This window comes from Sphaerodactylus townsendi, linkage group LG08, assembly GCF_021028975.2.
Source record: "Sphaerodactylus townsendi isolate TG3544 linkage group LG08, MPM_Stown_v2.3, whole genome shotgun sequence".
Taxonomy (NCBI): Eukaryota; Metazoa; Chordata; class Lepidosauria; order Squamata; family Sphaerodactylidae; genus Sphaerodactylus; species Sphaerodactylus townsendi.
Genome location: NC_059432.1, coordinates 24357576 through 24380693, shown reverse-complemented (window position 1 = coordinate 24380693; position 23118 = coordinate 24357576). Strand labels below are relative to the sequence as shown.

General features: G+C 42.5%; 1 protein-coding gene across 4 annotated transcripts in view; it reads left to right on the top strand.

Moving 5' to 3' along the window:
* MYPN (myopalladin) overlaps positions 1–23118 on the top strand; it is an 81444-nt gene that overhangs the window by 15527 nt on the left and 42799 nt on the right. For 3 of the 4 annotated variants that reach the window (XM_048506350.1, XM_048506351.1, XM_048506347.1), the window contains exons 1-2: positions 4218–4434; positions 19018–19950. In XM_048506350.1, the coding sequence (XP_048362307.1) occupies positions 19019–19950 (932 nt within the window). In that variant the 5' untranslated portion in view covers positions 4218–4434; position 19018. Of the gene's footprint in view, positions 1–4217; positions 4435–19017; positions 19951–23118 lie in introns of those variants that run through there. The other variant, XM_048506348.1, reaches the window with a different exon arrangement.

Here is a 23118-nt window from a genome sequence, read left to right as displayed (position 1 = left end):
TCTTTCAGCTTGCTCCCCAAATTTCTCTGACAATCAGTGGTGTACCATTACAAAACACAGCCCGGGGCTTGCCCCCAGGTGCCTCACACACACCCATACCAAGCCCCCATCTGAACTTCCTCCCCCTCCCCCTGTGCCCCCCACACGTGATATTTATATTATCATGCTCCTGGTTGTCAACCTTTAGGTGGGGTCTGGAAATCTTCTAGAATTATAGTCATTCTTAAGACTACAGAAATGAGTTCCCCTGGAGAAAATAGCTGCTTTGGGAGGTGAACTCTATGTTATTTTGCCCTGTTCTTCCCAGATTTCACCCCCAAATCACTGCAACTCAGAGTTGGCAACCTCTAGAGCTTTTCAGCCCTCATGCTACTCCAGGGGTCCCCAATTTTTCTGAACTTGTGGTCAGATTTGGAATCCTTACATAGCATGGTGGGTGCAGCAACAAAATGACTGCCACAAAATTAATTTTTTTTAATATGCTGCTTCTTTCCTTTCTTGTATCAGTGCAGAATTCATGGTCAGGTTAACATAATAACCACATCTAGCAATAGAAATCGCTTTACAGTGCAATTCTAAAAATACTTTTTAAAGGAGTAAGCTACCATCAAATCAATCTGAGTAGGACTCTGCATAGACCTGCTTAGCATTTCTTTGTCAGTCTAGGTTGCTCCATAGAGGTTTATTGATTTTTTTGCAGTCCACCTTTCCCATGATCTGATCTAGGCAAGGTGCAGCATGACATCACTCCAGCATAGGCTGAGGGTGAACTGAGGCCTTAAATACTACTGCAAGGGGTAGTATTTCAGGATCCTCCCCTCTAGGAGCAGGCTACTGGTACTTAAAAGTGCCACGCCAAGTTATGGTGGTGAGTACTGCAACAGAGTTGGTTCCAGGGATATAGCTACAAAAATTGTGCCTAAGGCAAGCAATGAAATTGTGCCCCCCCCTTTTGCCCCCCACGGCAGTGAAATTGCACCCTTTCCACTTCCCAGGAAGGGACAAAAGGAGTGGGGAATCAAACCCAGGCTCCAGATTAGTGTCCACAACTGAATTAACTTTAGAAAGCTATAAAGTGTTAGGCAAAGAGACTGTCCCAGACTGGAGTGTTGTGGGGTTTCCGGGCTGTATAGCCATGTTCCAGTAGCATTTTCTCCTGATGTTTTGCCTGCATCCATGGCTGGCATCTTCAGAGGTTCTGATGATAATAAAGCAAGTGGAGAATGTCCAGGGTGGAAGAAAGAACCATTTGCATTGGTTAACAAGTGTAAAGGGTTAGCAAGTGTGATTTGCATGTGTTGAGTGGAATCCACCCATTTTAGCATATGTAAGTAACAATGAAGTTGCATAATCAGCTAGTAAGGGCATCTGCATAGTACTTACCTGGCACTTTAATCCCTTTGATTATTTCCTGCCTGGAGAAATCCTGGGTGGGGTTCACTAACCATTGTCTTGATTCTAGTGTTTTTAAGTACTGGTAGCGAAACTTTGTTCATTTTCATGGTTTCTTCCTTTCTGTTGAAATTGTCCATGTGCTTATGGATTTCAATAGCTTCTCTGTGTATTCAGACGTAGTGGTTTCCAGAGCAGTCCAGAATGTCTGTGTTTTCAAATAGCACTCTGTGTCCAGCTTGGTTTATCACATGTTCTGCTACTGCTGATTTTTCCGTCTGAATTAGTCTGCAATGCCTTTCATGTACTTTGATTCGTGTCTGGGTACTGCATTTCATGGTCCCTATGGAGACTTGTCCACAGCTGCACGGTACGCGTTTTTTGTTTTTTGAGATGTCCCCATTGCCCCCTTTATAATGATTGAGCAGAAAAGACCCAAATATACCAGCCATCTAATAATATCAGACAGTGGTAACTATTTCAGCAGATCATGAAGTGGAAAATGTCTTTCCTGCAAGTACTTTTAAGCAGCCTGAGAAAGCAAATTGGCTATGATTCAAAGCGATGCCTAATTTAATGTTAAATTATACTAATTCTTGTATGCATTCCGTTATTGCGTGTAAGATTCCTTCCAAGTGGTATTGTTCATATACACACACAGCCCCATTTACACAGTATGATACCCTCTTGGGACCACTGTTATAACTTTTCTGAAAGACCCTGTGTCTAATAGTCATGGTTTGTGCACAGTTTGAGAGATGGCCTTGACTTGCCTGATTGTAAGCATTCATCTGCTTGCACCGTAAATGCTAGGGTTGGGCTCCTAGACTTTATTCACGACCATAATTATTTTTTTAATTATTTGAGGAGAAATTGCAGGATTTTTGACATTTTTGTTTCTATTACAGATACAATTCTGCATACTGGGATTATTGTTTTTCCTCTCAGTCTCTGCAAATATTTTTAAAAAAAATTTCAGGGAACAAAAAAAGTTCAAAATCAAGAGGTTTTTTTGTACTTTATAATATGTACTGAATGAACAGTGATAATTTTTTAAATACTTTTTATTAATTTCCTTCTTTAAAAAACACATTGAACATAAAACATACATGAAACCATTGAAACACATGAGACATCAACAAATATTAACATGTAACAAATGACCCACATTTACAGCTACCCAAACATAAACTATCCTACCCCAACTACCCATAACAATAGCATATAATTCAATACATCTAAATCAAATCAGTTACTGAACAGTGATAATTTTACATGCACACCCTAAGCACTTTTTGCTCATATTCCAATGGATACATGGGTAAGTCTAAAAGTTCTGAGTTTCCTACTATTCTCTTACGACATTGTCATGGAGTCTGTCATTAAGTAGTAAACCCCTCAGCTCCCCACTTGTAAAATGGACATAAAAACCATGTACATTAAAAGGGCTGCTTGTGAAGACACACAAGGTTAATGGTGCATCTGAATTTTTTCCTGGCAAAGCAGTTTTTGCTTTTGGCACCCCCATCATACGTTCATAAGATTGTGTCCATAATGTATGTTAGGAGTCCCCAAACTTTGGCACCTTTGAGCCTATGGGCACCTTTGGAATTCTGGCACCAAATGGCAAACACAGCCGCAAAATGGCAATTTCGGGAGGTACCGCCTACCACGAAAGGACCACCATAGGAGGCAGAAATACACACCTACACACAAGCACACACATGAAGCCCAAATGTAGGGATCAAGAGGAGTAGGTTTTTTTTTAAAGTATACTGGCAAAAAGGAGAGAAATAACTGGCAAAAAGGAGAGAAAGTATACTGGCAAAGTATACTGGCAAAGTATACTGGCAAAAAGGAGAGAAATAATAAAACACCACTGTGGTGGCAGCTGCTGCTGCAACAACATTATTTTAGTCATTGCCAATCACATGTCTCCAGTAGCCCCACTGGGCAGAATCTCTGCTGGGTAAGAGATCTACCTGTCCATGCCCACTTTCTAAAAACCCTAGGCAGGTGCCAAGAAAGGTGTTGACAGGTGCCATGAGAACCATGTCGGGGACCCCTGGTGTTTGTGTAATGCCGGCATATTCAATTTTAGGATCAAGTCACAGAAACATCATTTCATGCACAGCTGAGAAATCAGTGTGTGTGTTTTTAAATTTCAGTGAGAGTTCTATGAACAGAAAGTCTTCCAGCTTGTTGCTCTTGCAAGATAGATGTTTTGAATGAGTTAAGGCATTAGTGGCACTTCTAAACCATTACCTCTCTTGTTGATTGCTTCTAAGGCAATTGCCAATGTTTAATATCATGCTTCTAGAACGTGGTCTACATCCCATTCAATTCAATGGTGATATTCAAAACGATTTGAACATGGTTAAACCATTTCATGCATTTGAAAGCTTTTGCCTTTGTGGTCATTCCCAGATACTTAAAACACTAAATAGAATTCAGCATCTTTATTAGTTGTGTGTAATTTTAGGCACCGAATACATTATGAGCATAAGAATGAAAGCAGGAGAAATGAAGGACTTAAATTCTACAATTTCTCATTTTAAATAAAACCACTTGTTTGAGCTTAGTAGACTTAAGGCAATGCCAAATGGATTTTGCGTTTTCTTGTAAATGAGTCATGCCAGGAATGCATATGGATCTATCCGACATTCTGTGGGGAGGGAAAATGACTATTCCCCGGTAGGTGCTGTTACAGCAATGGAATCCCTTTGCTCAATATTATCCTGTCCAATGAGGTGGAATGTTTCCCAGGCACATGGTTTATGTGTCTCAAAATAACTTGGGACCTGCAAACTGACAAATGCTATTGCTTCAGTGGTGACAGGTTGTCCAGCGTCTTACTCCCATCTTCACGAAAACGAAGGTTAACGCCTTTTCCGCCCCCAATGAACTCCGAACCCTTTCAGTTCCAAAGGACCTGAAGGAGTACCATTTCTTTGATGGTTTTCATCTTGTAATTTTGGGAATTATTATCAACGTCATTGATTGCCAGGGTTGGATTTCCACATCTGGACAACTTTTGAAAAGGTAACATCTTTTACTTACAAGTGCAGCCGTGTTTTGGGAGGATCACACAGGTGCATGGAGAATTGCGGTCCGTGTTTATGTCTGAATGCTAATTATTGCTGATAAATGATATTAGCGGAGCAAATAAGTTTATTTTTAACTGTCTGCCTTAAATTACACAGAGGCATGCAAGATTAAAATGAAACAGAATGTTCTGCCGAATCCTAAAGAGCTTGAAGGAGGGGGCAGGGGGGCAGCAGTTTCCAAATTCCTCCTGTGTCTGTTTAGTATATTTGAGTAGAGTCAACAGAAGACAGTTATGACATATAAACTGCATGGTTGAATTGTTCCCATTTACCACTCTTCCAATGTTAGTTGATATTTTTTTACTTTATAATCTCCAGCATTAAGCTCACACTGGTAGTTTGTATAAGCCTTCTTAAAGAAAAAGCATAGTCTGATTTAATATTGTCCCATGTTTAAAGTCTTTCTTCTTAATTATGTGTGTGTGTGTGTCATGTAAAATGACACTGCTGGCTATATTTAGGGTTTGGAGATCTGCTCTGTGGATTAATGTACACAACAGCTGCAGAAACAGTCTTGCTAGAAGGGCATGCGCTCTCAAACCCCGCCCCCCCCCCTTATCTCTCTTTCTCGCTGCCTATGAAAAAAAAAATTTGACTGTCAGTGGCAAATGTTTGGCCTGCTGTATTGCAACATTAAGCAGTAATCGAAAGAGGGTAATGAATTGTAATAAATGAGGCATGAATTATAAAAAGGGAATCCACTAAGTGCTTAAATCTCTTTGGTACCATTATTACTTATCTAACATAGCAGTTATTGATCAGAGATCTTCAGCTAAACGTTAATGAAAAAATAAGTTTGTGCTTTGTGAATGAAAGCGTGCATGTGCACATGAATGCATAAGTAATGCCTGCCATGTACGTAAAACTCTTCAGGTACAAATACTTGCCTAAATTAATTATCTTACGTAGGCAAGATGTATTCTGTTCCTTCCCTTGCCCAACATTAAAATGTTTTAAAATGTGATTCTTAAAGTAGTTAAGATGCATTTCTCAAGACATTTCCTTGTAGAAGACCTCCTCAATAATGCTGCCATAATTTATTTTGATATTTTATTTTGAAATTTTTAATCAACAAGTAATTGCTACCAAAATGTTTTAGTAAATATGATTTGCATTGAATGCTAACAGCAGCCATTCAGAATAGCTATCAAATGAATGCTAATTAGGATTTTAGGTCTGGAATAATGTATCAGTTCATTAACAAAAATCAGTTTGCAGCAATCATTTCAGATCTGTCTGGATTACTGTCCCGAATACATGTGTTTAGCAGTTCAATTAGTTGATTAGTTAATTGAATCAACTAATTAATTGTCTTGCTGATTATTAGACTACAATTCTAAACCCATTTATTTGGAATAGGTTTCTATTAATTCAATTGATTTTTAATTATTATGATTTTATTATTATTTGTCAGCAATTATACTATTTGAAAAATATAATGTCAGGATGGATGGATGGATGGATGGATGGATGGATGGATGGATGGAAGGAAGGAAGGAAGGAAGGAAGGAAGGAAGGAAGGAAGGAAGGGAGAAGGAAGGAAGGAAGGAAGGAAGGGAGAAGGAAGGAAGGAAGGAAGGAAGGAAGGAAGGAAGGAAGGAAGGAAGGAAGGAAGGAAGGAAGGAAGGAAGGAAGGAAGGAAGGAAGGAAGGAATGTCGTGATGGCCCTAACAGTGGTTATTCCTAATGTACTGCAAAGGCCTCCTTCTTTGAAAATACTTTTAATGTAAATAAACTGAATAGCACATGAAAAAGGATTTGCAAACAAAGAGCATGTGAATAAGCTCATATCCTTTCTTCATCCCCCTACACACAAATAAGAAATTCAAAAGGTTCCCAATATATGAAGAACCACTATCTGTTGTGTCTTCTGTCTAGTAAACAGATGGTGGATTCCAGGGCCTTCAGATCTCACTATGAAATCCCCCCCACCCCGGCTGTCTGAGTTGGTACGTGCATGGCTGTAACAGAACAGAATGTAGCACAGAGTTTAATAATGTAAAATACACTATAAAAATAGAGCTGGGAAGGTTTTTAGCAGCAAAAAAACTGCCCTGAATTGCATGCACAAGAACCGCACGGAACACACTCCATCCATCTCCAATAAGAAATAACCGTAGTGGAACGTAGCATGACCTATATTTGGGGTCAGTGAAAACCTAACTTCCAAACACAGGGATTACAAGGTATTCCCTAAGGCAAAATATAATTTCAACAGGGAGAATCTGTTTTCAGGCCAGGGAGAAACTGTGGAACAGTGAACAATAATGCATTTGCATGTCGATCTGTGGTTAAAGAAGGACAATATCCCATGCCCAATAAGCAGATTTCTTCAAGTATAGCTATTCCTATTCCAAAGAGATATTCAGGGAGGGGTTGGTCATGTAACTTACCCAGAACATTCCTAATGGGCACCCATCCCGGAGGATCACAGGTGGCCAGGAGTCAACAGATCCAAACTCTGGCTTCCCTGCCCTCTTGGCTTGAACCCTTCAGCAGCAACAATGATCAGTGTCAGCCTCTCACTGACTATCTCAGGTTGGCAGTGATGCAGGTGGGGGCAACAGGTGAGCCAACAATACCCATTGTGACACCACTGGCCATGTCTGAGATGAGTGGTCTCTCAAGGACTGTTCTGGCTTGCTTCTGGGTCACTTTCTCTCCCCAGTCTGCACTTGGGGATACCCAGGTGTGCAGCACAGAACACACCTGTTTCAGTGGCAGAAGGAAGAAACCCAGTTTATTTATTCTTCTATACAGTTTATTTATTCTTTTATTCTATCCACCATTAGAAAAAATCTTAAAGGGTAACGTGGTTACTCTGCAGCAGCAGCAAATGAAACTGTTTTTAGAAGAGCAAAACAGATATAGAGCTTGGAACCTGGAACCTGAGCCTTAAGCTAACAGATTGCATGTGCATGCCTCCTATAGAAAAAAAATGCCACTCAGCATGTGCAGAGTGCTCCTCCACACCATTAAGACAATTTTTGCAGCCAGTATGCTTTGGGGAGCAAAGGAGAAGGGGTTCCAGGAGCTGACCCTTTCTTTGTAGTGTCAACGTGCTGTGAAACTGACCATTTGATAATTTCAACATCCAGTGGCGTATCTGCCTAGGGACAAGGGGTACCCTTGTCCTGAAGGAGAGGTCTCCTCTCACAGGAAGTTGGGAGAGTAACCTGGGCGCCACTCTTCTGGTCACAAGGGGGGCACACGAAAACGAGGAGACAGCAGGACTTCCTGGTCGTGTGGGGGCACGAGGCAGCAGGACTTCCTGCTGCCTCCAAGCGCCCTCAACCCCACCCTGGACTCCCCCCTCCCTTCCTTCCCCCCTGCTGGCTGGGCTCCCAGCCAGCAGCCTGCAGTCTCTTCTGACCTCCCCTCTGGGCAGGCCAGAAGAGTCTGAAGTCCAGGTCTCCCAGACTTTCTTTTATAAGCACTGAGGCTGGGGGTGGTGCTTGGGGAGCAGGAAGTCCCACCCCTTCCTGATCCCCAAGCCCCACCCCCTGGCCTCAGTGCTTATAAAAGAAGGTCTCCAAGGCAGGACTTCAGTCCGGAGGGGAGGTCAGAAGAGACTGCAGGCTGCTGGCTTGGAGCCCAGCTGGCAGGGGGAGTCTGTGGGGGGTAGGTGGGTACCCTAGACCTTGCCCATGTCCATGGTGACATGGGTGGGGTCGAGGGCAGTGGGGGTGGAGTCTGGGGCATCAGGGGCGGAGCTAGGGTGGTGGGGGGGGCAGAGCATGGGGGGCCAGAGCCTGGCGGGGCATCCTGGAGACAATTTGTCTCTGGGCACCATTTATCCCTGGTACGCTTCTGTCAACATCATGCATGAAACAGCTGCCGCAGATCAAGCACCAGAAGCAAATCTTTCATGCCACCTTCACATAAGTGCACTGCATCAATAGAGGCAATCCACGTGGTGAGTAATCAGGTCTTTCGTGGCATCATACATGAGCCACCCCTAATTTTCCCACTGTGGATGAAGGAAAAAGCCAGGGACAAATATCTGAATGCATAATTAAATGAAAATTGCAGGTGGCTTGCCCTCATTTTAAAAAAAGAAAAAGAGATGGGATTATGTAGATCACTGCATTGGCTAATAAATTATCTCATGTTATATATATAATATTTATTTGCTGACACACTGGCTTGAACTTGCCTCAAATGCCTATGGATAGAAGGGTCTGTGTACACAAAACATTACTGTTCGGCCTCCCCCTGTTAGGGCAACCCAAAATGCCTCCCCATGCTGCAACTGGAGGAGAAGGGAACCGCAGAAATAGTTTTGGGGAGTTGAAGCTCTGTCACAAGAGAGGCAAATCAGTGAAAATCACTCCCTCTTCTGTTTATGAACTTGTGAGAGACACCCAGCCACTATACTGAATCATCAGGTTATAAAAGTTCATACGGCTGTAGACATTCAATCATTTTAAAGAGAGTTGCAAGTAGTATCCTGGTTTCTTACAGTATGCATCCTTGTGCAGCAGTGGCGTAGTGGTTAAGAGTAGGTGCACTCTAATCTGGAGAACCTGGTTTGATTCCCCACTCTGCCACTTGAGCTGTGGAGGCTTATCTGGGGAACTAGATTAGCTTGTGCACTCCAGCACATGCCAGCAGGCAGACCTTGGGCTAGTCACAGTTCTTCGGAGCTCTCTCAGCCCCACCCACCTCACAGGGTGTTTGTTGTGGGGTGGGAGGGAAAGCCCCTTTGAGTCTCCTTACAGGAGAGAAAGGGGGGAATATAAATCCAAACTCTTCTTCTTCTTTCTTTGTGCCACTGTTGACTCTGCCCAGGAATTGCAGGGTTGTTTTTTAAAGCATTTCTAAAATCTGTTAAATCTGTTTACAAGAAGCATGGCAGTTGCAGCACAATACCAGCAAACAATAGCTCTGTATATCACTTCCAAAACTCTGTGGGAAAATATCAACTGGCTGCAACCTTAAGGGAAAGAAAGAAAGAAGTGTCAACTCATTCCTTAGCAAAGAATGTGCAATAGTAATGTCACAAAGATGGCTGGGAGAACTCAATTTTATTTTATTTGAGGAGAAAAGGGACACATGAATGTATAAAGCTGCTTATACTGAGCCAAGCCATTGCTGCATCAATGTTAATATTGCCTCTGACATTGCTCTGATTGCACTGATTGGCACCATGGCGTAGTGGTTAAGATGTCAGACGGGGAAACCCTGGTTCAAATCCCCACTCATGCCAGGGAAGCTTGCTGGTGGCCTTGGGCCCGTCACACTCCCTCAGCCCTGACCCTGACTGGTATTTGGATGGGAGACCTCCAAGGAATACTAGGATCATGATGTGGAGGCAGGCAATGGCAAAACACCTCCAAAGTATTTTGTCTTGAAAACCCTACCGGGTTGCATTTGATGGCCAAAATAAATAAATAAATGTGTGCAATAAGTTTTAGCCCCATTTGACAAAATTAAGGGTGCATTTGTGTGGAGCTTTCTTAAGGGATCATCAAAGGTATTAATTACCGTACATACTCGAGTATAAGTCCACCCGAATATAAGTCGAGGCACCTAATTTTACCACAAAAAACTGGGAAACATATTGACTCGAGTATAAGTCTAGGGTGGGAAATGCAGCAGCTACTGGTAAATTTCAAAAATAAAATAGATACCAATAAAATTCATGAAGGTATCTCACTGGTTGTAAGAACAGTTGACTAAAAGCAATCTTCATGATCAGAGGACAAACAGGATGAAGACAAGAAGAGAGACTGCCTGGCTGCTTCATGTCCAAGACAATGAGTACCCACAAGGCCTCCCCCAAAAATGGCTCACTAGAATTTTAAAAATGTCATTAAGCAAGGCAGTTCTTAAAGGGAGCAGATACTGTTTGCCAGAATGCCTAACACAGCATTCAGAGCCAATGGAGCAACTCTAATTGCAAAGACTGTGGTTTATCAAAGCTGGAGGATTTACAAGCCTAGCTTTACATAAAAACACAAAAGGGAATGGTAAATTTAATACTCAAAGTTGGATGCAGGCAAAATGCTTCTGCCACAGCTGGTGTGATCTCCTTTCTCTGTGTGCCACAGCTTCGGCGGCCATCTTGGAATTACCATATATACTTGAGTATAAGCTGAGGGGGGCTTTTTCAGCATTAAAAATGTGCTGAAAAGTCGACTTATACCCGAGTATATGCGGTAAATGGAATATGTCCTCAACTCACAGCTGCCTTATAGTGACCCCTTACTGTTTTCAAGGCAAGAGAGACAGAGACGGCTTGCCATTGACTGCCTCTGTGTAATAACCTTGGAGTTCCCTAATGGTCTCCCATTCAAGTATTAACCAGGGCTCACTCTGCTTAGTTTTCTGATGAGATTGGTCTAATCTGGGCCATCCAGCTCAGAGCATTGAGTACCTGGTAGTTAACCCATGTTAGCTTGCTGCTCATCTACATGGGAGCTGAGGGTGCATCATGGAACATGATCATGAGCAGTGAACCCGTGAACGCATGAAGCTATCTTATGCTGAACCAGACCGCTTGACTATCAGGATCAGAACAGTCTTCTCAGACTGGCAGCAACTTTTCAGGGTCTCAGGCTGAAGTCTTTCACAGGTTTTTCACAGGCTGAAGTCTTTCACAGCATTTTTTTTGCAGGAAAAGCTGGGGGTTGAACCTGGAACCTTCTGCATGCCAAGCAAATGTTCTAACCACTGAGCCACCGTCCCTTCCCTGTATCACCCAAAGGGCAATGCTGACGCATGTTTCTCTCCTCCCATACCTCGTTTTATTTTTAGTAACTGCAATCTTCCCTTCTAGTATTGTAACACCCAGGCAGGAACATGCATGGGAATCGCCTTGAAATATATAACATGTGAAGATGTGACATTTATGGACATGATTCAAATGAATGGGTTGATCTCCCATAATAATAAACAGGACTTCTGGCGCTGAACTTTGGCTGGTTCACCTCTGCATGTTTGTAGGAACATAACTGAAGATTTGCATCCAAAAGAGTAGAAAGCATCAGGGGATGTCCTGAACTGGGCACTATGTTCAGTAACAGCTTGGGAAAGATTTTATGCCCTGTAGAAGGCAGGATTAATATTCAGAACATACTTGGCAGATCAGATAACTGGTTCAGAAGGAACTGCAACTGTGTCATTATCCTAGGGAAGTTGGCAGAAATGTCCTCTTTCAGAAGTGAATAAAGACCTAGTTTGTAGTTTTACATGAAATATTCCAAGAGGTCCCACTTTGTAAATAAGAGCCTGCAGTGTTTTAGTCTTTTGGTAGAATTATCACATACAAGAGGTGATCTGAATACTGTGTTAAAACTTGGAACACTTCAATTTTAGAAAGAAATCTCCCGGGGCTTATAGAAAACTTGGTGTCCACCTTTTCCAGTTACAAGGGTGATAAAACTCAACTTTTTCTTGTATGATTCTGCCTCATGTTGTTGATGGTTTTTAAAAATTAGGCAAAAGATTCTGCAGCGAGCTAGATTTGACTGGTAGCCAAGTACTCAGTTGCTAAATGTAGAACAAAGAATTATCTTCAACCACCAGCTGAGAAAAACACACAAAAGTTTTATAAAACATTATGACCCCAAATAATCCATACTAAAGTTTGGATCACAACCAAGTCAGGCATTGTACACACTCAAGATAGATAGATAGATATTTATTACGGCCTTTTGGCCAGCCAATAGTTTAAAATCAGAGTACATGTGAATACATAGCACTCCACTTATTCAAAAATATAATATAAATTAAAATCCATTATAAAATCTATTGATAAATAACATTAGCTTTGTACACACTCAAGTTGTTTTCATTTACAACACAGGCCAAACGAGAAATCCATTCTTAGGAAATCTGCTTTAGCAAAAAAAACATAAGCATCTGATGCTGACAATTCACATGTTATAAAGTGTGGCTATCAGGATGGTTTTCTGTCAGACCTCATCTCAGAGTTCTCTGCTGATGACACAGTTCCCAGGCATGTGTGGACTCTATTCAGGTCACAATCCCTGGGCTCATTAAGACAGACTAAAGTCTTCAGGCCATTTTTTCTGAATTGTAACAGCCCTAGGAGCTATTATTTACCCCATAATGTGTACTGAAAGCTTAACCTCTGCTGATGGATAAATGTAATTTTTGGCAATGGGAGAAATAGGGGTTCTTCAGGGCTGTTTCAGCTTGGGACAAGAGTAACAGGGGAGCTTTAAACTCCTTCTCCTTATGTGCTATAGCTCTCATCCAGATTTGTCCCATATGCACTTGGGAATTAGGTACGCTGAGGGGATTCTCAATCCACATCTGACAGAAACACATATGGCAACTGCCAGAATTCTATAATGGATATCAACCTATAGTCGAAAGCATTTTATATTCATTTCAATCCATTCCTCTTCCAAAGACCTAAGAACACTGTACCCTCCCCATTTTACTATCACAACAACAGTGAGGTGGGACAGATGGAGAGACCATGACTGGCCAAAGTATGTCAAGTGAGCTTCGTGGCAGACTCACTAGGGTATGAACATAATGCAAACCAGTCCTAGTATGTATATTTTGTATATCTCCATGGGCTTTTTCTTCATATTCCCATCTGGTTCTCCTTTGTTTGGCAACCTAATCTTCCTTTACACATATTACTGAATAATAAAAATCATATTCTGTGTATTAGTTTATGACTAAAACCAGGTGAGATTACTATCACTCCTGAAGTAAAACTTTTTCGGAAGGAACTTGAGGTACTAATTGAACGTGTTTGTCTACTCGTAGGTTGTGAAAGGGGCCTAATTCAAATGGAATTCTAGATATAATTGGTAAATTAATAGACTACTGTTTTAATTGAGTGATTAGTGGAAACCAGTTTCAGTCTTTGGGGTTCAAATCTTAGTTGGATACCAACAGCAGGGCATAATTGTTGATTTGAAGCAGCTATCTGAGTTCCAGTTTGTTACTATACAAAGGAATGAAAATGTGAAATATGGCTTTCCCCCCCCTAACAAATGGCAGTTTTTGTTCCCTTACCTTGTAAGTTAACTATTTTCTTCAATATTTTTAAAACACTTCGATACATTTGTTTTGATAATATGCACAGTTATTTCAGTTTAATTATTTCGCTATTTGAGCAGTTATTAGGAAGATGATCAGTGATTTAAAAGTGTCAGAGCCAGACTTTGGGCCTTTCCCCACTCCCTTCCATCCCCCCTACGCCGCGCGCTGCTCTCAGCGCGCGGCATCCCAGGCGCGCACCCAGGCATCCCCACGACCCCGCGCTCTGTGCGGGGTCGTCAAAAGGCGCAGTTCGGAAGAGCGCCTGGGATGCCGCGCGCTAAGGGGGCGCGACAGCGGCAGCGTCGGGGCGGCTGCGCTGTGGCCGCCCCTGCCGTGGGGAGGGAGGAGGAACCCCGCGCTACTCTCCTCAAGTAGTGCGGGGCTTACGGTAAGTGGGGAAAGTGCCTATGTTTTCTGCTAACAAAGCTCTCCTGTCAGAGGAACATAACTTTCCTGCCTGTCCCTCTCCTTTTGCAGCCCACTTATCTCCCTGAAATGCCACTCTGAGGGGACAGGAACCCGCAGGAACAGCTTTGGGGGCAGATCAAGGCTTTGCAGCAGGAAGGAGGGGGAATTGGCAGAAATTTAACCTCCCATTCCATCAGTCGTAAATTTACTCTGCATCCTATTCATTATTTGTCAACATTAATATTTCTTCATGAATGACTCTTGCCTGCATAACCAAAACGAAGTTTGGATCCAGCTAAGACAGGGGTAGGGAACCTGCGGCTCTCCAGATGTTCAGGAACTACAATTCCCATCAGCCCACCAGCTGACACAGTGTGGCATACTGGTGAAACTGATGAAACCGGAAAACCTCTATAATATTGCAGGAATGAACTGGCGTGCCGCTCCTCAGAGAAATTAATTGCAAGCGTGGCAGAGCCAGAGTTAATCATCTCTAAATTCAATTGATTTCAAGGGGAGATTTGCACTCCCGAAATCAGTAGGACTTCAATGTGATTTGGTCAGATTATGTATTTTTACAAAAAAATAACTGGCACTTGTAGTTGCTATTGTGTAGCAGACACTTAGTTACAAGTGATTGCATTGCTCTGGTATCCCACAGCCCAAATGGGAAATCCCTCCACTTGAGAAACAAGAAAAATGACTGTATAATCACATATGTTACATATTCAGATTACAGAAATTTGCTGAACTTCTGCCACATCTGGTGGGGCAGCTGCTAACGCATGGGGAGTATGATGTTAGTAGCTGCATGTGAGAAATGAGAGGATTCTTCAGGTTGACTTACAAACCAAGCCCTGGGTGAGATCCAAAGATTCCATCTTGCGAAGTAAAGTGACATTCTCCAACAGAGTAATTATTTTCCCAAAGGAAGGAGTCTTTGCCCTGAAGCTAGAGGAGGACTTCTTGTATTAAAGAAGGATTTATCACTTAGACAACTCTCTGCCCCTTCCGCACATGCAGAATAATGCACTTTCAATCCACTTTCAATCCACTTTGCAGTTGTGTGGAATAGCAAAATCCACTTAACAATTGTGAAAGTGGATTGAAAGTGCATTATTCTGCATGTGCGGAAGGGACCTCTGGCTGTAGAGACAGGAAGTACTACTGTTCAGGGTGTTGAAAGCAGTGTGTGAGGTGTTCTTATGCATCCTGATTTCATCTCTATTCACAAATTTTTGGGTAGTGCTTTAAAAACCTGTAAGTACTATTCAACCAAAGAATGGGGCAGTGGGGACCCCCGCTCCAAAGTGGGTACACACTAAATACAGTGATGACATTTTCAGCTATTCAAAAGCCTTGCTATCTCCCATCTCTGATATTAAGTCAGTGGCATATTTACCTAGGGACAAGGGGTATCCCTTGTCCCCGGGCGCCACCCTTCTGGTCAAGGGGTGTGTGTGTGCAAAATAGGCTCCCCATGTGACCAGGAAGATGGCAGTGGGGGGCAGAGAAGGGCGCCCTTGACCCTGCCCATGTCGATGATGACATGGGTGGGGTCGAGGGAGCTGGAAGACGATGAGGCAGGAGGACTTCCTGCGGCCTCATTGTCTTTGAGCACCCTCGACCCCACCCATGCTGTCATCAACATGGGCAGGGTTGAGGGTGCCCACCTTTGCCCCCCCCACCAGCTAGGTTCCCAGCTGGCAGTCAGCAGTCCCTTCTGACCTCCCCTCCCGGAAGGCCAGAAGAGACTGCCGTCCCTGGCCTCAGAGAGCTGCTTTTATAAGCTCTGAGGCAAGGGGTGGGGCTTGGGGAGGTGTGGCCATGCCCCAGGGGTGGGGTGGGGGCATGGCCCTGATTCCTGCCCCCTGCCCCCAGCCTCAGTCCTTATAAAAGCAGCTCTCCGAGGCTGGGAACGGCAGTCTCTTCTGGCCTCCCCGGAGGGGAGGGCAGAAGGGACTGCCAGCTGTTGGCTGGGAGCCCAGCCAGCAGGGGGGGTGAAGCCCTGCCTCCAGGCATGAGGGTGGCAGCGAGTGGGGCAGAGCTCCATCCCTGGGGCAGGGATGCCTGGAGACAATTTGTCTCCGGGCGCCACTTATCCCCGGTACCCCTCTGTATTAAGTCTTTAGCACAGAAAGGAATTGTTCAGATATAATTCAAAGCCATGGCTTCATTTGAGCTTGGGTCATTTAGTGAATCTAGGATTTGGTCTTTGTGTGTTCAATGAACCCTGGCTTTTCACAGTAAATCCTGGCTCAGCAATGTGGCTCTTGGTGGTGAAGAGAGTGGAGGAGAGACTTGCTGCGAGTGTGAACTAGCTGAAGGTTTTTTTGGGTTTTCTTGCTTTTGTTGCCATTTGACTCTGGAAGGAGTAAAAGGTGTAGAGCAGAAGTCCCTAGTGCTTGTTAGTGCCAGGTTACCTGCTGATACATTTCCTGGTACTCGCTTAGCATCTTTAGAAAGCGGGCAGAGCCAGATGGCCCTTTTGAGTAGGAGGGCTTCTGATTGGCTATTGCAGATCTGATTGGCTGAGCAGATTTTTTAAAATGTTATTTTGGGACAACTACCACCACAGCACAAGGATCTTTAATGAGTGACTGAAGATAAGCTATACATATTAAAGCAATATGCTTGTTTTAAAAAGGCATACAGTTAAACAGAACTTCTGCCTGAATTGTTGAAGAGTTTCCATTAGAGTTATGCACAACCTCACTCCCTGACATTTTGCGGTTGACTCTGCCCCCTGCAGTGGCCATTTTGTGGCTGGGGTTACCACCCTCTGTCAGAATGCTAAAGGTGCCCACAGACTCCAAAGGGTTGGGGGACTTGTGGTGGGGGCAGGTGGATGGGAATTAAACCAGGATACTATCTTCATATTTGATATCAAATCACAACTGAAACTGTGTTTGATAACCAGCTTCATTTCCTGGCCACAGATTCTTGTTTAAAGGTCCTCAGCTAACTTGTTGTTAGTGTGCTGGTGTGAGTTTGGATGACAGGTAGTTTCATGAAACCATAGTTTTGCATTATGTCTGAACTGAGGCAAACTTGTTATGAAGGCCAAAGGCAAAGCAGCCTACCCACCCAGAAAAGGCCCTACTTATAGTATACATTTTCATTATCTGTATGTTTGGTATATCATGTGCAGTGCTTCTATAACTTTTGCACACAGCCCAAGTACCTTTTGTTGCCTTAGGCCCCTTCCGCACATGCAGAATAATGCACTTTCACAATTGTTTGCAAGTGGATTTTGCTGTTCCGCACAGTAAAGTGCATTGAAAGTGGATTGAAAGTGCATTATTCAGCATGTACGGAAGGGGTCTTAGTTTCCCAAGGCTTTTTTGACCATATACTTAACACAGCCATAGTTCCTCTGATGCGGTTCCAGCTCTATATCTAAGATCCCAGCTGACTGCTTCTCATTGAACTGCTCTGTTGGTTCAAGAGTTCTTCTTTCAATCAGCTGGACAGTAGAGCCGGTTAGAATTCCTCTCACACAGCTCTTGGACTTCTGCAAACTAATTGCTACTTCACAAGGTCATCCTCTTCCATGAACTCAGGAGTACTGAACCGTTGATCACAACCCATAATTCCCTTCATACAGAAAAATTTTAAAAGCAGATATTTGCATAAAGTGTCCTTAATGGTAACTTTTGCAGGTACCACAAGACTATACTCTTCCAAACTTGGAATTGCATAAGGCATAAAAACAGTAATCCACCTTGTGGCACAGTTTCAGACTGAGAATCAGAAGGCAAGAAGACTGATTTTTGGAAAAGTAGCTCAGGAGATGATAAGATGCTACACCACCGAGAGAACAGCTTCATATATATAATATTCTGTACGGGAAGAAATGCAAATCTTACTACTAATATTTATTTATTTACAGCTTTTCACCAATTAGAAACAGAACATTCAAATCTTACTATACAAATCATGGCTGGCTAATTGGTGGACCTGGGACCATTTCATTTGTCTCCAGGAAGCACTGTGAAATTTTGAAGGGTAACCAATTTGCTCACACTTTGATAAAGGTCTCCCATCCAATATTCCACTCTTCCATTTATATATCTTTTGGATTTTGTATGTATATGTATATTCAGTGGTGGGATCCAAAAATTTTAATAACAGGTTCCGATGGTGGTGGGATTCAAACAGTGGCGCCGCCGCACACACGCACCTCCAGTCCTTATTGGGCAGGGAGGTTGCTTTAGTAACCCCTTCTCGGCACTCAGAAAAAATAGTAACCACTTCTAGAGAAGTGGTGAGAACTGGTTGGATCCCACCTCTGTGTATATTGTACGCATAGTTGTGCATGGTCCTGGTTGGTATTTGGATGGAAGACGACCAGGAAGTCTCTTCAGGGAAAGGCAAGGCAAACCAGTTCTGCATGTTAGTTGCCTTGAATCTCCATAAGTTAGCTGTGACTTTTACATCTATGTATGTATTGTTGTACGTGAATGCAGGCACACTGCAAGTAGGAAACTCTTGCTTAGGTAGGAGCTGTAGCTCAGAGATACTGCCTTGCATCAGTTGGCCCTAGGGTCTGTTTCAGGCACCCACAACATTGGGAAAGACTTCTCTCTTGAGTCCCTGGAGAGTTTGCTGCTGCCGGTCAGAATAGGCAATACTGGATCTGATGGACCTGTGGTCTTTGACTCAGTATAAGGAAAGTTCTTTAATTTCATTATAGATTGGGGGGAGGGGTGTCTAGTTCAGTAAATAAAACTTTTCACCCTAAACCAATTGCTTATATTGTACTATAAGATGAATTTTGAAACCTTCCTTCACTCCAATGGAAGAACTTATTTTGTCAGACAAAAAGGAAGGCCTCAGACTTCAGGGAATAGACTGTTAGAATATCAGCCTTTGTCTGGAGAATAGAGTGGCTCTCAAGAACAGAGAAATTGGCCATCCCGAATTTGATCTTTAAGACCCAATATAAAGAGAGGAGTAGGAATTTCCTTTGGGTAGAAATGTCCTTTGTATTCCTCTCTACAGACAAAAAAATATTCAGTACTAGAAACCATCTTGCTATTGATGAGGTTATGGTCCTGTTTGTACTCTTTGTCAACAGCATGCAAGACAATACATCAGAATCTTCGACATCCATTACTCAACTTCTGCGAGAGAGCTACTTAGCTGAAAACAGCCATCAGGGAAATAGTGAAAGAAGTAGATCAGAGCCATCTTCGCATTCGTTCCATTGTGGTGGTATTGCTGGGACTTCAGACGAGGTGGCTTGCCAAGATGACCTTCCGGATCTTTCTGCTTTTCTGAGCCAAGAAGAACTGGATGAAAGTGTGAACCTGGCCAGGCAGGCAATCAGCCAAGATCCACTTGACCGCAAGCAGGATGAACAGCATACACATGTGTTCTATCCCTCTGAGTTGAAAAAAACTGTTCCAAACAGACAGCAATTCCAATCTACAGATTCATCCGCTTCTGATAAAGGCTTTCTTCACTCCAATTTTTGTCAGGAGAATGCTAGAGACACTAAAAGTTCCAAGGATGGCTCTCAGGATCTAAAGAAACAGCAATTTGGTACAGAGGCAGAATCCAAAAAGGAATTCCTCAACAAGGCTGCAGATTTCATTGAAGAGCTTTCTTCGCTTTTCAAAGCACACAATTCAAAAAGGATCAGACCAAGGTCATGCAAAAACTACAGGAGCAAACTTGAATCTAAAAATAAAGCTACCCAAGACAATAGTTCTGGTTTCTCGAATTTGTCTGAAAACCGAGAAAGGCCTTGTGCTCCTATACCTCAAGATTTAGATAAAGCTGAGCCCTCACTTGATAGCCCAGATAATCGTCAGCAAGCAGACTTGGAAGTTGTAAATGAATTAGAAAGTTCAGAGTTAACAGCAGAGTCGGCTGCACCTTTTTATTCTGAGGGGCCTCTGGGCCAACCGCCACATTTTACTCAAAAACTGAAGAGCAGAGAGGTCCCTGAAGGAACCAAAATACAGTTGGACTGCATTGTGGTAGGAATTCCATCACCTGAAGTCAGGTAAACATGACCCTATTGTATTTCTGCAACAGAAAGTACTCACGGGCTGCCAACTGTTTTTTTTCAGTGTGTCAAATTAAGCCTGGTCTGAATATTTTAATTAATAAATAAATTATGATAAAAATAACCATTTCCTTTTCCTTCAATCCATGAGTTGAACAAGAAGCTATGAGCTTTCTGTTAGAATCTTTCTTCAATAATCATTTCGTCTGTGACTTTGAAATAGATTCCAACCACTCCACTAATGTTGTGATACTGACATATGATTATCACATTGATTCAAGAGTAAGGGAAAAATTGAGCATATACTTATATGTGGTAAATAGGTTGTATCTTTCTATGCATGCTAGATGTGGCTGTCATCCTCATACAGAGGATGGATATAAAAGTACAGATCTGAATCTGACTTAAGCTTCATAGGTTAAAGATGACTGCCAATATGTGTGTTTATCACATCTACAGTTCCAGGGTTTTTGAACATTGCACACACCTGAGTGGCTGCACACAAGTATTTATGGCATCCGCCCTATATTTCATTGACATTGGCAATTTGTATGTGAGTTTGTATATGAGCTTAATCACTTGCCTTGGAAACCTTATGAGGTCACCACAAGTCTTCTGCAACTTGACAGCATTTTATGCACACACATTTGGTTCAGCAGTAGGAGGGACCTTGGAAGGGGGGCAGGAGCAGAAAAACAAATGTCCAGTTTCACCCAGCCTGGTATTTGCATTTAACCATTAACTGCAAACCACATACTGTTGTGGCTTGCATTTGTGAGCATATGTGTTTCTATACGAACATACAGAATGCCTATTACTCACCAAGCATTATCAAACTCCTGTCCTCACCCCTCCCATCTAGCATTAGGGCTAAATATGTTATAATGCCTAGACCAGGGGTAGGGAACCTGCGGCTCTCCAGATGTTCAGGAACTACAATTCCCATCAGCCCCTACCAGCATGGCCAATTGGCCATGCTGACAGAGGCTGATGGGAATTGTAGTTCCTGAACATCTGGAGAGCCGCAGGTTCCCTACCCCTGGCCTAGACAATTCCAAAACCTCTCACTACAGGGGGAAAAACAGTACTTAACAGTAGAAAACTAAAAAGCTGAAGGAACATAGTATCTAGGCAATCTCAAGACCTATCACCACCCAATACAGAAAAAAAGGGTTTGGGGAAGGATTTAGGTACATTTGAAAGTCAAAGTGGCAAACACTCTGGGGGTATGAAGAGTAAAATGCCTTATCTTTTCTATGAACTAACTCTACACACCTTGCTATGTGGTATGTTGCCTCGTCAAATAAGACTGTATGAGATTGTGTAGTAATATTAGAATATTAGACAGTGACAGCATTGCCAGTCTCACTCCAACAAATGCCAAGATATTTTGCAGGCAGTCACTGCTGTGATGCCACTTCCAAGTGATGCTCTAGGTCCTAGGAACTCCCCCAATCTCTATGGTAAAGACCACAGAGACTTGGGAGGTAATTTCTATAACATCACCATTGACACTGTTCCCCATTCTTTTTTTCCCCTGCTACTAAAATTGGTAAGGGTGGAGGACTAAGGGTAGGGGTGGGAAGTTGTCCAACATCACTGGGCAAATAGCAACCATAATTAGTAGCCACCATAAATTACTAGGCCTAGGATTTAAAATCTAGTTCCACATAATTTCATAAAGCAAACTTTAAGTCTATCAGATTTACTTACACTTTTGCTATTTTCAGATTATGATGTCGCCTCTTCCTGGATGGCCATATTTTTTTTTCTTTATACATAGGTGTATAATCAATGTATATAATATATAGTAAAAAACCTCATTAAATAGTAAACAAAACGGTGTTGATCTGTATGAATTGTTAATGAATAATTACATTTTTACATTATTTGCTACCTATGAACGATTGCATTTTTGACGTAAGCTGATAGGGCACAGGCGCCAACTTACAAGGTCTGAGCAAGGTTGTTAATGACATCATGAGGTCACCATAAGTTGGAAGTGACTTGACACCAGCAATACACGCAGGCATGTTTAAGATTGTGCTGTTGGTAATTTAAATTGTGAATATGAGCCAGTATTTGGTTCCAACACATAATGAAATTATTCATTACATCAACTTGGATGCACCAGTCCTCAAACGTAAGGGTTTCTTGTTTCATTGGGGTACTCCAAATTTTAATATTATTGATGGAACAGGAGAGAAAATTCTCAATCTGGTTTGTCCATACTATTCATAGCTTTATAGAACTCTGTCAAGGCAAGGATTTTCAAAGGACTTATGATTGCCAACTCCAGAGCATATTGAAAGAAGTAGCAAAAGATATTTTGAACATCTAGATATGGGAAATTGCATTAATTTTTGCCTATAACCTGCTTACTGCTGAATAGCTATTTTAATGGAGTTAAATAATTGTTTTCTATCAATGATCAATGGATGGTATTATCATACTCCTTTGAGTGAATCTATGTTAGAAGCGTAAACAATTGATCAAATGGAGGCAGGAGTCTCTAAGAACATTTTTACTAGTGTACCATATCCAAAACAAATCAAAAATGTAATTGAGGTGGATCTCTTGTCAGGAGATGTGTAATCTGCTATAGAAAATTGAACTAGATGTGTGTGTTAATTGCCGACAAGTCTGACTCATGGTGGCCGTAGGTATCAGTGTCCTCCAAAATGTCCAGTCATTAATTGCCTTGCACAGATGCCTAAGGCTTCTTAAAGTACATGCTGATATTTGAATAAGGCCTGACCAGAGTAATCTAGAACAGGTCTGCAGAATGGTCCCATGTATTGTGGGGGGTGCGGCAGCAAAGTCTCCAATGTAAAAATAACTTTCTTAGTCACTGCTGGGTTCTGTGATGTGCTTTCAAAAGCACCTGGGCCTTTAAATGGATTTTGGGGAGGTAGGTGGGAAGCAGGTTATAAGTCCATTTCCATAAATGGAACCTCCATTTTCAGTGGAACTTTTAAAAACACTTATTGAAGGCTCAGAGTAGTTTCTAGAACATCGAGATGTTGCTGAAGAGGGGTGAGCTCTCCATGCAGGTATAACCACCATCCCCTGTCTCTCACCACCCCCATGGGGGAGGGGAGGCAAATCATAGCAGAACAATACAAAAAACTGCCTGCCCAGCATTCTCCCAGAACCTAAACACAA